Consider the following 16227-nt stretch of genomic DNA (forward strand, 5'->3'; position numbering starts at 1 on the left):
TGCTTGTACCAGCGCGTATGTTTACTGTACTCCCACTGATATCTGAGCTGCTACTGTTGCTGTCCGTCAATAAGTTAGGCATATATGTGGTAACAATATATATGTAAGTTTTTATTTTGTTATAGTAAAGGTTTTTTATTTGACTTTTTTAAATTTTTATATCAAAATGGCCCTTACTTAATAAACATGCCTTGTATGAAAATCTGGATTCATTTTTTAATTTTCCATTGTCTTCAAGTGTCTTAAATAAAGAATGAAAACCTTTTTAAACCATGACTTAAATTTACATCCCAGTTTCTTTCTTTTTCTTAATAGCTTGTTTGGAAAGAAGTTTCCATCATTAATTGCAATTACATTAGTCCATTATTGTAGATTTTGTTAATGAAGGAAAAATTTTAAAATAAACAAATTTACATATAATATTCAAAATACATTGAAAAATGTTTCCAAAGGTAGACAGGTATAAATTTGTGGATGTACTGTTTAGTTTTTGATAGTAGTCTAATGCTGAAACCTTTGTATAGAGTCTATTTCTGTTTATTTTCCTGGTGGGAGTTGCAAATAATGGTACTGTAGAAATGGTTGGATTCAAACTACAGTTATTAAGTAATGGTTCTTTTTCAGTTTTTAATGTTTTATATATTTTTTGAATTCCTCATTAATTAGCTGACTACATATAGCATGCCCTTTTCGATGTACGTAGATTATTAATGATGTCAGTAAGCTCTCAGGATTATTAAGATGAACTTAATACAATTAAATGTATTGCTGCAAATAATGAGATCAGTAGTAAAATCATTGACATGCTAATTGAAGAAAATAAAGATATAAAGAAAAGAAATAATTTCATCTTGGCTGAATGGACCAAATTACTATCTAATCTTATTAAAAGTGAATTCAGAAATCCCATTGCCATTGCATCATTTAAAACCACAAATACATTATAAAATAAAGGAATTAATGACCAAGTAACATTTTAATCTAACAGTCTGTACAATACCATTGTGTGTAACTGCAGTTGGAATGTAGTTAAAAGTAAACCATGTGCAAACATTTAACCATTATTATGCTGGAAGTCTTCAAACAGTGCTTATACAAGTCTTGATGCCATTTAATTGTAGAAAAATGTGTTTCAGTATATTTCAAAACAATTTATATATTATCCAATTTTTAATATTTTATCTTTATCACTATAACATAAAGTAAATTAATATAATTTATCTGATGATGGGAACTTTTTCCTGAAACATGTCATTAGACATAAAGAAAAAGTTGCTACATGGATTTAAATCAAGATGCTGATAGGACATTTTAGATCGGGGGCAGATACACTGATACAAACTTATCGTCAATAGAACATTGCATTACATTTGTTGGTTTTTCTGTAGACAAGTAAAATTATTTTTGTGTTCTTATAAAGAATGTTAATCAACATTTATAAATAAACTGTTAATCTTATTAAATTAATAATCTCTAACATTTTAGTAGTTGAATCACAATGATTAAGTCTAGAGAAATCAAAAGGGACCCATTTAATGCAGTGATCAGAAAATGTAGGGTTGATATTTATAATAATTTTTGAAGAAATAAAAGTGAAATGTACCACAGTCTTAAGTTATTTTAATTTAATTATTGAGATTAAATTTCTTGTATTTCATTTGTTACAGACAGAGTTATTAGATATAAAATTATCATCATTGTCTACTGAAGGTGTATGCCATTTGTTATCAAAAATTGAAGAACTACAGGCTGAAAGTATTCCTAGGTATATAAACTTAATACAGACTAATAATATATCAGGAAGAGTACTCATGTATTGTGATTTTGAGGAACTTAAAAAGGTAATTTATCATTTATGTTACATTTTTATTTAAAAACATCTCTTAATAACATTACAGCACGTTTAAAAACAGGAAAAGAAATTTAACAGTTATCTTTTTGTACTTTGTGTAGTAGTTTTACTACAAGGACTGTTTTTTTTTCAACCTCTGATCTTGCATCTAAGTAAACAAGAGCGGGAGCCAGGTCTGTGCATTGTGCGATTGTGCTCCCCCCCCCACCATAACCTCTGCTATTGCCAGTTCCATTGCATCAGTTTGAGCCAAGCTATGGACAATTGAACATGGCTGCTTCGATCGATGCTTCCACCAAGTGTGAGTTGTGAAGTGTGATACATTTTCTGCAAGCAGAAGGATGTAGTGCTCCTGAAATCCATTGCAGAATGAGCCTAGTGTATGGAGAAAACTTTATGAGTGATGATAGTGTTTGGGAATGGTGAAGGAAATTTAAAGAAGGGCAAACAGCAGACGTCCATGACAAAGGTGGGCAAGGACACAAATCTGTCGCTACTGTACATCTGGTTCAGCATCTTGATTATTTTGTCTGCGACAAACAGAGTTTTACGATAAGTGAACTTTCTGCAGAAATCCTAGAAATTTCAAGGTCTTCTCTGTACATAATTATGACTAAAGACCTAGGAGACCAGAAACTGTGTGCACGGTGGGTCCCAAAAAAGTTGAGGGACAATCACAAAACACAGCAAATGGTGTTAGACTTAATGTTTCTCATGTATTTTGATAATGAGGGAGAAGAGTTTTTAAAGTCTATCATTACTGGCAGTGCGACTTTGATCCAATATGACAATCCAGAAGCCAAGAACAGTCTAAGCAGTGGATGTACACTTCTCCAAACAAGCCGAAAAAGTTCAAACAGACACTGAGCAACATGAAAACAATGGCTACATTATTTTTTGTCTTGTTGGTGGACTTTATGGATCAGAGAATAACAATAACAAAGGAGGTTTGTTGTGAATCTTTACGTCACCTCTGCAGAGCAATCCAGAACAAACGAAGAGGCATGCTCTTGTCTGGTGTGGTTTTGATCCACAACAATGCATGACCGCACTGTGCCAATGTGATGCAAGGAATTTTCAAACAATTCAAGTGGGACGTTTTCAACCATCCACCGTATAGTCCAGACCTAGCACCTAGCGATTTTCACCTCTTTCAAGAATTGAAGGCATGGTTGGACAGATAACAGTTTGCCAACAATGAAGAACTTCAGGAGACTGTCAAGACAAATCTACCTCACTAGCAGCAAACTTCTTTGAAGAGGGTATCGGAAAGCTGGTGTCACAATACGATAAATGCCTCAATCGTTTTGGTGATTATGTAGAAAAATAAGTTAGATACTACTCAACATTTAGTAATGAAACCATTTTGTTATGTCAATGTATCTTTTTTTTATAGCCCATTGGAGGTTAAAAAAAAACAGCCTCATGTTAGTAAGTTGTAGAGGGCAAAGCCATTGTATAATGAGCTAAACATATCTGTGTGACTGATGACATTGCAGTTTTTATTAATATACTTTCAGGTTATGTAAAAAGTATTGATCCTTTGGAGGCCAAAATCTAGGATACATTTACTGTTATTGGAAAATAACATTATGAAACCACATATCACCATTTTTTTCAATGACCTGCAATTTTTCTGACACCATAATACTATCGCAATAGAATTTTTGTGGTTTCTGGTCAAAAAATTGTGACATGTGGTTTTAACAGGCTTCTTTTGATACTAACACCATTCACGGTGTTCTACTGAGGCCAGAACAATGATAATTGATGGTGACAGGCCAGATTATACAGTGGATGCATTAAAACCTCCCAGTCAAGTTCTCTCAATTTCTGATGGGTCATTAAAGACGTATGTGGTCTGGTGTTGTCAGCATGGTGTACAACACCCTTTCTTTTTACCAATTCAGGTTGTTTCTTTTGGATTGCTAGTTCATTAGTGCTAATTGTTGACAGTACAGATCTGTATCTATTGTTTGCTGCCTAGTGGCAGCAACTCGTGGTGCACAATGCCCTTCTATCCCACCAAACTCTCAGGATAACTAACCTTCCTGGGCATTAGTATGGTCTTTGCCACTATGGAGCTTCTTCTCGCTATGACCAGAATCATTTTTGCACGTTGTTGTTGTAAGTTGCCCACTTTTCATCACTTGTTATCAACTATTTCAGAAATGGCTCTATTCGTAAAGATCCAAAAATAAAAATTCGGTCCAGTAAATTTTTCTGAGTCAGATCACGTGACACCCAAATTTCAAGCTTTTATTTATGCCCAGCTTTCTTCAAATAGTTTATTGTTGTTTGGTGATGGATGTTTAGGTCATTGGTGATGTCATGGCTCCTTACATGCTGGTCTTCTCAATTTTCACCAGAATTTACTAACACTTATCTCATGTACAAAAAGCTCACTACATTTTAGACTACCAATTATAAATAAACTGTATTAATATACTAATATAGTATAAAGTTTTTTAAAAATTAAAAAACTTTTTGTTTTAATATAATTATTTGGATCATTTTGCAGAAATTATTTTTAAATATTATCTTAAAATAATTCATACAAATGAATTTTATAAGACAGATGAAGATTTTATTTTATTACTTGCTATAATTTTGCTAGTTGGTAGTGTGTAATACGTACCGAGACAAAACTTGTGTAATTGTTCTATGGAGTATGAGCATTTTACAATGATTGACTGTTAGGAATCTAGTTAGTTGTGTTTGGAACAAAAAAATTATCAAAATATTCAAAATAAAATTGAAATTGGAGTATGTATTAAACTATATTCTGATCATATTTTACTTATTATTTTGGACTACACAAACAAAAAAATTCCTTTATTTGAGAACAAAATAAAAAAATTCAAATATTATTGAACTGAATGATGTGATGTTGGTATTGTTGAATTGAAAGCTCTTATAGGAAACTGCTTCTTACGGCTATATTTAAATGTAACCCTGAAAGTATTGACACAATTTTTTCTATGCATGGAACAGACTGTGAGAAATCTTTCGACTGTTAATGTAAAAAAAAGAGTGATTTTAGTTTTATTACAGTTCTAAAATTTGACAATCCTGAAACAAGAACTCAAAAGAAAAACCATTGATAAAGCAGCTTTCTTTACAGAATTATTTGATGTTTTTATTCCTAATTGTCAGATAATTTACTCCATTGGTTCAAATGCCTGTGTAAATGAAATGTTATTTCCACAGCAATTGCACATTCAAAATATTCATACCGAAAGACCAAATAAATACAAACTAAGATTGATATTATGACAGAGTTGTGAACTAAGTATTATGTAATGCCTACATTTACAGTGGTAAGGATTTTGATGGAATTGGGTTGTCAGAAGAAGAAAACAAATTTTCTAAATCAGCATAGACCACCGCATGACTGGCAAAACCCCTTTATGACCCAAGTAGAAACATAACGGAGACATTTGGTTTTCATCAGCTGACTTGGTCAAAAAACTGAAGAGGTAAAGTGCTGACATGTGTTGACACCCGAAATAAAAGAAAACGAGAAAGTCCAGCAGAATTTCTTCCTAACAAAAAACTACAAATTGAGGAAATTTATGGCTTTAAACTGAGTTATATGGCTTTATTGAAGAATTGACCTTGTTTTCTTATCTACCTAAATGTAACAGTGTAGTAATATTAATTAGTTCTGTGCATCATGATAAAAGTGATCACCACCAAAATAATAAGGGTGATATTATATCCTATTACATTGCCACAAAAAATGGAGTTGATGGTTTAGATAAAATAGATAGCAATTACTCTAGCATTTAGTGTACAATAAGGTGGCCGATGGTTTTTTTTCTACAGATTGATTCATATCTGCACAGTGAATTCGAATGTCGTTTACCAGTTGCATGATGTACAGTCTTATAACAGACGGTTTGATTATCTGAAAGAATTAGCAATGAAGTGTCTGCACATACAACTAGAAGATTTTATAATAAAAGAATTAAACGTTTATAATGAATGAATGTTGTTGCAAACTGATAAACATTTTTACTACGATCACCAAATGGAAATATCTAATTATGTAAAGTGAGCCAGAAAGATTATTACAAACTCTCTCACCTTTGCTAGTTTTGTTGCAGACATTGTGCCATGCCTCATTAAAATTACCTTTACTCTAACAGCAGAAAGGAAATTATGTGGTTAATAAAACACAGAATTTCTTTTACAGACACAGTGTTAAAAGCATTTTGGCATAAAATCATTATATTGTTCAAATATCCAATATAAAAAAGTGTGTGGATAATAAAATTCTAGAGGAACATAATATTTTATTTGTTGCTGACTACTTGAAGTTTAATCCGGTTTGAACTTAATTTGTTAAATCAGCCTAAATTGGCTGATATAAAGAATTATGCAGCCTTGTTTATGTTTCTTTTAACTACCCATTGTAATAAGGTTATATGAAAATTTCTCAAATTGTACCATAGTTATGGATTCCAAAATTTGAATGAATTAAAAACATCAAAGACAAACATCTCTTGCAGAAATCAGTGATTAATATTGTTGTGGTATTGTTCATAATTAATGCAGACAACTTGTTGGATGTTGGAACTGTAATAAAATAAGGAATAGATTTACATTACATATCCAGTTTACATTGATGTAAATTATACTATTTATAATAATAGTATAGCATAAATATAACAACCAAAATTTAATGAGAATAAATCTTGCATTTGTATGTAGTTTAATAAGTTTTACTAATTGTAAGAAGTAGCAATAAGCTTCAAAGACTTTTGTTCTCATTTAAATAGATTTATATTTTAGAAATGCTAGATTAAGTAATTAAGTAATAAATATAAATAATACTACTTGAAGTTAAGACAGGTATAAATAGAATAACTGACTTTAAAAACGATGATGAAATAGTGGCTATACTTATACAAGAAAATACTATGTTTTTAGCTCTTATTAGATGCACATCCAACTGAGGCCAATACATTCTTAGCTGCCATTGACTGTACCACTATAAAACTCTTTCTCTTAAATGCTGTGCAAACAGAACTGTACTGCTACTTCGTCTGACTAAACAGTAAAGTTTGTCATATAACTGAATGCTTCAATACAATGTAGGTATTTTTGTTACCCACCAGGTTGGTTTAGTGGTAAACGCGTCTTCCCAAATCAGCTGATTTGGAAGTCTAGAGTTCCAGCGTTCAAGTCCTAGTAAGCCAGCTATTTTTACACGGACTATTCAAGTCCGTGATCTAGTATTCAACTAGATCGTGGATACCGGTGTTCTTTGGTGGTTGGGTTTCAATTAACCACACATCTCAGGTATGGTCGAACTGAGAATGTACAAGACTACACTTCATTCACACTCATACATATCATCCTCATTCATCCTCTGAAGTATTATCTAAACGGAAGTTACCGGAGGCTAAACAGGAAAAAGAAAAAAAAGAAGGTATTTTTGTTAATGTATTCCCTTACATTGCAATGTAATCGATGTCTTTATATATTTTAAATATTAGTTTTGGATCATAGGTGCTACAAATGAATTTTGGCGATTGGGAGTTATTCAGAATGGTAGTAGCTTCCTTAAGAGAACATGAAGTCGCATCAGTATCTCTTCAGGCGGATGAACAAAGGAATGTTCGCTTTGTAAATATGGGACAACAGCAAAATGATAAGAGAGGTTTGTTATGTATCTATTTTTACCTAATCTAAAAGCATGAAAGATGATTATCAAGATTAAAAATTATTTATTAGAAACAATTATGAATATATTATGAAAAGTATTTAAAATAAATATATGAGCATGGAAATTAATATAAAAATGTAATTTAATATAAATTGAATCTTGTTGGAAATTCTTTGAGAAGTATTCTGAAATTAAATTTCTTCTGAAAAAGTGGAGAAAAATGCTTTAAATTAACTTATGTATGAAGCTTGTTTTTAAAGTAAGGTTTGAATTTATACTGTCTGTATATGTGATATAAACACATGACCCTTATGTAGCTCAACTATTTCTATCAGTAGTCAGCTGTTAGCAACAATAGTTTAGTCATTCAGTTGTTTAAATTCATACATTTATAATGAGTGCTTCAATTTGTGATCCCATCCAGTATGAAGTACAAAGAGTTATTCAATTTTTGATGGCAAATGATTCTGCTGCTGAAATTCACAGGGAATTTTTGACAATTATAGGTTGTATGTGTGACTGTAAATTAAGGCAGTGCTGACATTCATTTTGAGAAGGGTGAACGAACATCATGAAGTATTTAGTGGCCGGTCATCAGTGATAACGGTTGATTGACTAAAAAGTTGAACTTAATTTGCTGCAGTGAATGAATTTTTGCAGCATTACGAAAATGAGTGTTGAATTGTTTGATCGTATTGTTACCTAATATCTGGATTTCTTATTCAAACACCGAGACAAAGCAGCAGTATTCATCACCTCCTTGCCAAAAAAAGTTCAAATAAGAACGTTGGGTAAAGAAATTTGTGGCTACTGTTATTTTAGGACTAAAAGGGTGTCTTGGCTTGTCAAATTTAGTGATTATGGAACTACTGTGAATCCAGTTATGTATTGCAAAACACTAAGACATCTTAGAAAAGATATGTAAAACAAATGACATAGGATGCTATCCTGTGTGATTTTGTTTTTTCATGATAATCCCCAGCTACACATGGCAAATCAGGCGGTGATGGAAAATCTTCAGTCATCCAGCCTATAGCTCTGACTTAGCCCCCAGTGATGATTGGCTTCCATCACAAAGGTTTGACAATGATAAAGAATTGAAAAATAGCATTACTCTGTAGTTTAAGTTACTAGTGACAGAATTTCTTGAACAGAGAATGAAGAAGCTAGTGAAATACTATGAAAGACGTCTGAAGTTGAGGGCTGCTATTTAGAAAAGGAGTAAATAAATGTAATTTTTAAGTATAAGTAATAGGTTTGTTCATATTTTTCAGTTTTGTTTTTATTTCAAAACAAACCTTACTTTAAAAATACACCTTGTATAAATTTAATTATAAATATAGTTATACATAATGAAAATTATAGTCATTATTTTATTTGCACTATATTGTATGGTTTAGTTAAATTAAACAATAAAATAATGGCTTATTTTATCAATAATTTTTATTGATTTTGCAACAGTAAAAATTGTTTAATTTACATGAACAGATATCAGACTGCTGGTATATTTGTGTCCTGTGAGTGTTATGGAATTGATTTAAATTAAACATTTTTTCATTGTAAAAATTACTTAGTGTTTATAAAATAAACCCGTAAAGCAGTTTCTTGGTTAGGGAATCTCACCATCAGAAATAATTTTTTTCTTCTTTAGCAATACAGATAATGTATAATATTTACTTTGCATATATGTGTTGATATAATTTAGTATTCAGTGGCTTAGTGTTTTTTCATACACTACAAAATTCATTTCTTATCATTCAAAAGAGAAAAGAAGTAGTGTAGGTTTTCTGTAATTGAGCATAGACTCTCAGTTGATCTCTTTCCTGTAATTACTAGAGAATAAATAAATAAATTACAATTAGGGATTTTTATTGTTAATTTAAAAATTCCACTTTTTTGTTTTCGTGTACATTTTGTTATACTTGATCAATTTTTCTTTTAAATGCCAGATTAAATCTACAAAACTTAGAATTTTTTGTTGATGTTGTTGTCTGTTCATGGTTTGACAAGGATGTTGAGAGATATCACATGAAAGAATTTCTTTTAAATAGAGTTTATTAATCTTACATATATAAAATAAAATAAAATAAATATATAAAATCAGAATTTGAATTAAAAACAAAATTGATTTAATAATAATTCAATTATAAATGCCAAAATATACTTCTGATCTACTAAAAACTTTGTAATAGCTAGTAGAGACTAATATTGAATTAACAATTAGATAACTATTGAAAAATCTGCAGTTCTCTTTCTGTAAGTATTATTCACTTTTACTGTTTACAAAGGAACTACCTTACACTTTATAAATGAATAACAACACTCCTGTTCATAAATAATTCACCGATTAGCTTCTTGTTTTCAACTACTGTCCAAAATGGAATATGCGTGATGCACTCTTCACTCGTTTCTTACCAAACCCTTACTTTGATCACTTTTATCCCACATTGCAACAAACTCGTACTTGAAAAAACTAACTGTCCTTCTGGCAGTTTTGTGTCTCCTGACTTACAGTACCAGTACCTACCCATCCTTTTGATTGTTCAAGCATAATAATTTTCATTGTCCACACCTTCTATACTTTACTATAGGTACTTTTCTAGAAAGAATCCCTTTATTGTTACGTCTTGATTCTCCTTTCTTCATCTTCTCTCTCTTCTTTCTGAAAACATCTCTATACATTACAATCTATTAATCACATTGAATTCCTTAATTAATTTTTGTTCTAAATATTGAAAATTATTCACTACTCACTTTCAAAAATAAAATTATTATTCTCTTAAAAAAAAGGCTTTAATAAGTTCTATTATTAAAAAAAAAGAAGATAAAAGTTATAACTTCTTAGTTGTTTATTTATTTGTAACAGGAAATTGTAATACCACATAACAATTAGCCAAACAGTTATACAGCTCAGCAATTTGTATTTTCTAGTCTCAGGCTAATCATTCTCTAAATGTTATGCTACAGATTCTATCACTAGTTGGTGAGAGGGGCGAAGAGAAACTCTCTCTCTCTTTCTGTGTGTGTGCATGCGCGCACGTGCTATGCTATACAGTTATTGAAGTAAATTTATATAGCATGTTGAAATAATTTATTGAAAGAAAAATAAGTATCGTGTGAACTTTTATCTAATCAGAACTAAAACAACAGTGCCTAATAATAAAATGGTTAATTTTATAACAGAAAGATGAACAAAGAATTGTGCATTTTATTATTATCTGTGTTTCTGAACCATAATAATACTGTATTCAAACAAGCAATTATTTTATAAGACTATTTTTTTTAATCCCAAAATCTGTTTTCGATTGATTTCTACTTTTGTCTGGTAAGCTTAAATTTGTTATACCAGTTGTCTTTTTTGTTGATTTTTTTACTTCATATATTGTTTGTAATTTTATTAATCTTGTAATAGAACTACTTACTATTTATAATATGTAACTTATTAGTGTATTTGTGTATGCAATGTATAAATTCTTTAATTTATGATTTACTTAAGATGTATAAGATATGATTTATGATGTTTATCTCATTATTGTCTTCTTTTATATTTTCACAGGTGGATCTGTTAAGAGTCAGAATTCGCAAAACATAGAAAAGGACAGAGTGGCTGCCAAACAAAGTGTAATTGAGAAGCAGGTAAAGAATAAATTATAATGTTCCATATTATAATTATATACTATCATTTACTGGTGTTTAGTTTCTGGCTTGTGTTTTTATACCAATGTGATTTTATTAAATTTTTGTTTATATCTTGTATATGGGACAATTTGAGTGAGATCAGTTAATAAAATTACATTAACCCTTTCAAACTGATGGCTGTGTAGATATGTCTGCCTCTTTTTTATTCGTCTATACACTGGTAATTCAGAAGTTCATTGGCTTGTAAATATTTTTTTAATAGTCTGTCTTTTGGACAGGTCTGCTGTAGAGTAAGTAACTGTATTTTTGAGGTAGTCATAGATTTTTTTTAATATTTACTTAATTTTGTCAGTGCTCTAGGTTTAATTATTTATAATTTAGATAGAGGGGAGGTTTTTTTGTAGTGCTGTTGATAGGAGTATAAACAAACATATTTTTATTGACTTAATTTGTGTTGCAAAATATTTATGTTAATTTGAAATATTTGTAGCTTTAAAATATTTTTTTTACCCAAACAAGTAGATATGAAATGAATTGAACTCCTTTTTTCACATGTTTTCATAATGAAACCACTTTAATAACAATTACATATTATATTTGTATGATAGTTATTGTTTATGTATTTTTTGTTTTCATGTTCTAAACGTAAGGATATTTATTAATATGTACATTTGTAAATATAAGTGCTGTATAAATAAAACTTTTTCTTCATCAAATTCAATTATTTAAAGCTTGGCTGATCAAATCATTGATTGAAATGTTCTCTCTGTATGTGTGTGTGAAACTTGAAAAAGTAAATTATATGCAAATGTTTTGATTATAAGATATGTGTTAGGTATGTTGTGGTGATATATGGTAAAAAAATCTTGTTCAAATATTTTGGTTAAGTTGTTTGCTGTGAATTTTTGTTCACATTATTACTTCGTTTTTAACACACTATACATTTTTAAAGATTTTTGGATGAAAACTGCAGGATAGGTATACATTTAACCAAATTTATTGAGTTGTTTTTGAAAACCTACAGCTCCATTAATACTACTTTTTGCTACACAAGTTTTTTTTATAACTATCTTATCTCTATTGTATATAAACAATAGTTTTTTCAGAAATGGAAGGGTTGGCTGATTCTTATTTCTATAAGGTAATCTGTCTGCATTATTCGTAAGATGGATGTGAAAAAATATTCTTTATTACTTTAAATCAATGATCATTATTTACCCTGTCATCATTTTTTTTTTTAATATGCGTAACTTAAAAGCACGTGTATCTTCATTTATGATCTGGTATCACTTATTTCTGCTAAGCGGCAAGGATAAAATTTAACATTTTTTCTGCTACAAATTACATTTTAGCCCTCATTTTCACGTATTATGAGTCAATTCTGCAATTTATTTTTTGTTTTACTGCAGATAATAGGCCAAGACCATTAACCCACTTGATTTTCTGTCTTATTATAAATTTTCTGAAAACAGTTTACTCCAATTCTGTTTTAAACTGATTAGCAATCTTTTGGAGTTGATTACTTTTTTACATGGAATACTAGTAAGATTTTTACTTTTGAGTATTTTAAAGAGATTAATGAAGGTTGAATTACATTATGATCTGTTTCATGTATTACTTTTTTCTTTTTTTCCCTCCTACCTCCTGAGCTGGATACTGGAGAATTAAGCTTAGCACAGCTCAGGAGGTTGTCCTTTTACTCAAACGGCCTTCCCGTCCACCAGGAGTACATCTGGTATGACAGGTCAGCTCATTGGTTTGGATCTTTTATTTTTGCCTGCCTTTAACCATTGAAATGAGGTGGCCAAGCCTGACTATGTTGTTCCTGGCCCTCACTCCAAAGGCTAGGTCTCAGTTTTTATACCTCATGCCTCTACCATATATGCTCCCTAGAGAGTGCTGCGGCAGGTCTGGGTCTTTTCTTTCCCGCAAGGGATTTTGGGAATCACCCTTCTTCTATAGTGTGTGTTATTGTCTGTAGGGCTATCCCTCACCCCTCGCCACATCGTCCTCCCTGGCCTTCTGCTGCAGGATTTGTATAGTAAGCCCTGCAATGGCTTTAAAATTCTCCTCGTTGTTTAGCATGGTTTCAATTAAAGTATCAGCTGTGAAAGGTCCGGTTATTTGAGTGCACCGACGATGCTTGTCTTCCCACTGTTGACAGTCTAACATGACATGTTCAGGGGTGTCTTGTTTCTCCACAGTAATGGCAGAGGTCATTTTCTGCCCTTCTTCTGTATAGGTATGCCCTGAACACACCATTTCCTGCCGGTAGTTGGGTCAACCAATAGTTCAGTTCTCCGAACTTACAGTTGACTCACAGGTCAATCTGCATTATAAGGCGATGAGTTCATTGCCCTGTTGAAGATTGGTCCCATTGGCCTTGCCATTCCTGTAGCATTTGTCTCCGTGCCTCAGTCTTGTCCATTCCTTCTTCCACGTTCTTCCTCATGTGGGCCATCTATTGAAGAGGAGGCATGCCAGCCAAAACTAGCGTAATCTCAGTCGAAACCGAGGAGTACATGGAGACTACTCGTAGAGCAATCTCTTGCTGCACTCCTTATAGTACACGCTTATGCTTACCTATCTCTAAGGCCTTCCCCCATACTGACACCCCATACAGTAGTATGGAGTTGACGACATGACCATAGAGCTTCTTTTTGCTCGTTCTGGGGCCTGTGACGTTTCCTAGTAGTCTGCTGAGAGCTCGCGCTGTCTCTGCAGCTTTGCCTGAACTTGTTTCACATGTGACGAGAACAACCTTCTCGTCAGGGTACTTAGCTTTTTCGACCTGGATAATTAAGGCGTCATCAATCCTTATCGGTATGTCCAGTAGTGGCTGTCTTCCAGCCAAGCAGATAAAGGTCGTTTTGGTCCAAGAGAGAGTTAGACCCTTGTCCAACAACCGCATCTGTACTCGCCTTATGGTCTTGTTAGAATGTCGTTGTCACTTCAACTGTTCTTTCCGAGTCCACAACAGCAAGGTCATCTGCGAAAGCTACTGGAGTCATTCCCTCAGGTAGTTGAAGGCAGAGGACATCGTCGAAGATGGCATTCCAGATGGTGGGGCCTAAGACTGAGCCTTGTGGCACCTTGCATGTGGAACCTTTGGTCAGTGGTGTCATACAACAGATACCTATCCTCCAGGTATCTTTGTATGAGTTATCTAATGCCATTATCGTCCCCTATCCTTAAGGGTCTGGAATACGGCCTCCCAGCACAGCGAGTTGATTGCATTCTTCACATCCAATAGTATGATCAATGGAATTCTCCTCATGCACCTGGTTCTGGCTGCTGCCTCTGATGCCAGAATGAAGATTTTGTTCACAGCGTCTGGGGCAGATCTCCTTTTCCTAAAGCCGTATTGGCTGTTTTAGAAGCCTCTACTGTTTTCTATGTTCTGTTTCAGCCTGACATCTGTCATCTTTTCCAGCAGCTTGCACAATGTGTTTGTTACACATATTGGGCCGTAAGCATTAGCTGGAACTCCTGGTTATTAGTTGTACAAGTCGCGACTCCTTCCACTCTCATGCTATATAATCTTCCGTGAGCATGGTATTAAATATGTGAAGGAGTTCCGCCGGTGTTTTCTCAATTAAAACTTGCACTATTTGCATTGTTGTTCCATCTAGACCAGGACTCGTCTTAGGTTTCAGATTTCTCCCTGCTCTCTTAAGTTCTTCCATGCTGAACAATTCTGTTTCCCCTATTACAATCTCCTCCCTGACAAAGTTGTTTCGCTGTGGAAACAGTGTCTCAACTGCCTCCTGAACTTGCTTTGTTGTTAGTACCGGGGTTCTCCTCCCGAACTTCCTGGACACAATGCAGTACCTTTCCCCCGATGGGTCTCGGTCCACTTCTTCGCAAAGTTCCCTCCAACAAGCATTCTTTGCAATCTTTATGGCCGCTTTGTAAGCCGCCCTAGCTGCTTTGAATCTAATAGGTGCAGCTGTGGGACTTGTCTAGCTGCCCTCTGATAGATTTGCCTGGCGGCCCAGGTCATTTTCCTCAGCTGTTCTATTTCAGGGGTCCACCAATATGCATGACAGGACAGTTGGAATTTGTTGTATACTCTTGATAATCATCAAGAGTATACAACAAATTCACACTCATCCTGTACTATTGCCATGAACTCCCTAGGTGTCAGTGCGCCTACCAGGCATGCTGGTATATGCTTGCTGAAGCGGTTGCACCCATTCTTAGAAACAAGTTTGCGTTCCTTGTGATGCACCCCCGGTGTTGTTATGTGGACCTCTACAAATGGATGATCTGAGAGAGATTCTTCCTCCAATACACGCCAATCTGTGAACTCATTCACTCTGTCTGGCCATACGAAGGTTAGGTCCAGTGCAGAAGTAGAGGATCCTCTTGCCCATGTCATCGCTGTGTTATTTATGCAGAGTAATCCCATGGCGGCTACTCTGTCTTGCAAATATTGTCCTCTTACACTGTTCATTGTGCCAGCAAATTCGGGTGATTTGGTGTTGAAATTCCCAGCCACTACTAAGTTGCTGTTTCGGTGTCTGTTCAACTCAAAGAATAAATTATCTAAGAAGTTCAGATACTCCTCCATTCCTGAGTTCAGGGAGCAGTAGCAGGAGAATATGGTCATTTGACCTATATTCGCCCACATAAATCTTTTCCCAGAACCCATTGCAATGAGAGGAACTCCTGCCCTTGGTAAGCCTATTGCGGCATCTTGGTTGTCATCTGTATGCCAGATGGGACTGGAGGAAATCGTTACTGGTAGTTCTAACAAGATAATTACATCTGTGAGTCGACTGAGAGCAACTTCCCAGCAGCTGTCCATTGACCTCCTACTTCTGTTCATATTTATTTGGAGGCACTTCATTTGTGAGTCGAGCAGTCCCTTGTTTGGTGGCCCTCCTTGCCACATCTAAGGCGTTGCTGTGAATTACCACACTGTGCTTTTTGGAGTCCCACTCGTCCCCAGTTAAAGCAGAGGGACGTCCTATCTGTTCCTGTACAGCCAGAGGACCTGTGATCATGTCTCCAACAGCGGTAACATTTGTTTTCCTGCACCCGTACTCGAGCACGACAG

The 16227-nt window shown here is 33.7% G+C and overlaps 1 protein-coding gene across 7 annotated transcripts in view; it reads left to right on the forward strand.

Annotated features, from left to right (window-relative positions):
- Arms (Ankyrin repeat-rich membrane spanning) overlaps positions 1-16227 on the forward strand; it is a 310321-nt gene that overhangs the window by 202977 nt on the left and 91117 nt on the right. For all 7 annotated transcript variants that reach the window (XM_075365014.1, XM_075365013.1, XM_075365015.1 and 4 more), the window contains 3 exons: positions 1668-1841; positions 7370-7520; positions 11083-11162. In XM_075365014.1, coding sequence (XP_075221129.1) covers positions 1668-1841; positions 7370-7520; positions 11083-11162 — 405 coding nt within the window. The remainder of the gene's footprint in view (positions 1-1667; positions 1842-7369; positions 7521-11082; positions 11163-16227) is intronic.

The sequence above is a fragment of the Lycorma delicatula genome, chromosome 4 (assembly GCF_047948215.1).
Source record: "Lycorma delicatula isolate Av1 chromosome 4, ASM4794821v1, whole genome shotgun sequence".
Classification (NCBI taxonomy): Eukaryota; Metazoa; Arthropoda; class Insecta; order Hemiptera; family Fulgoridae; genus Lycorma; species Lycorma delicatula.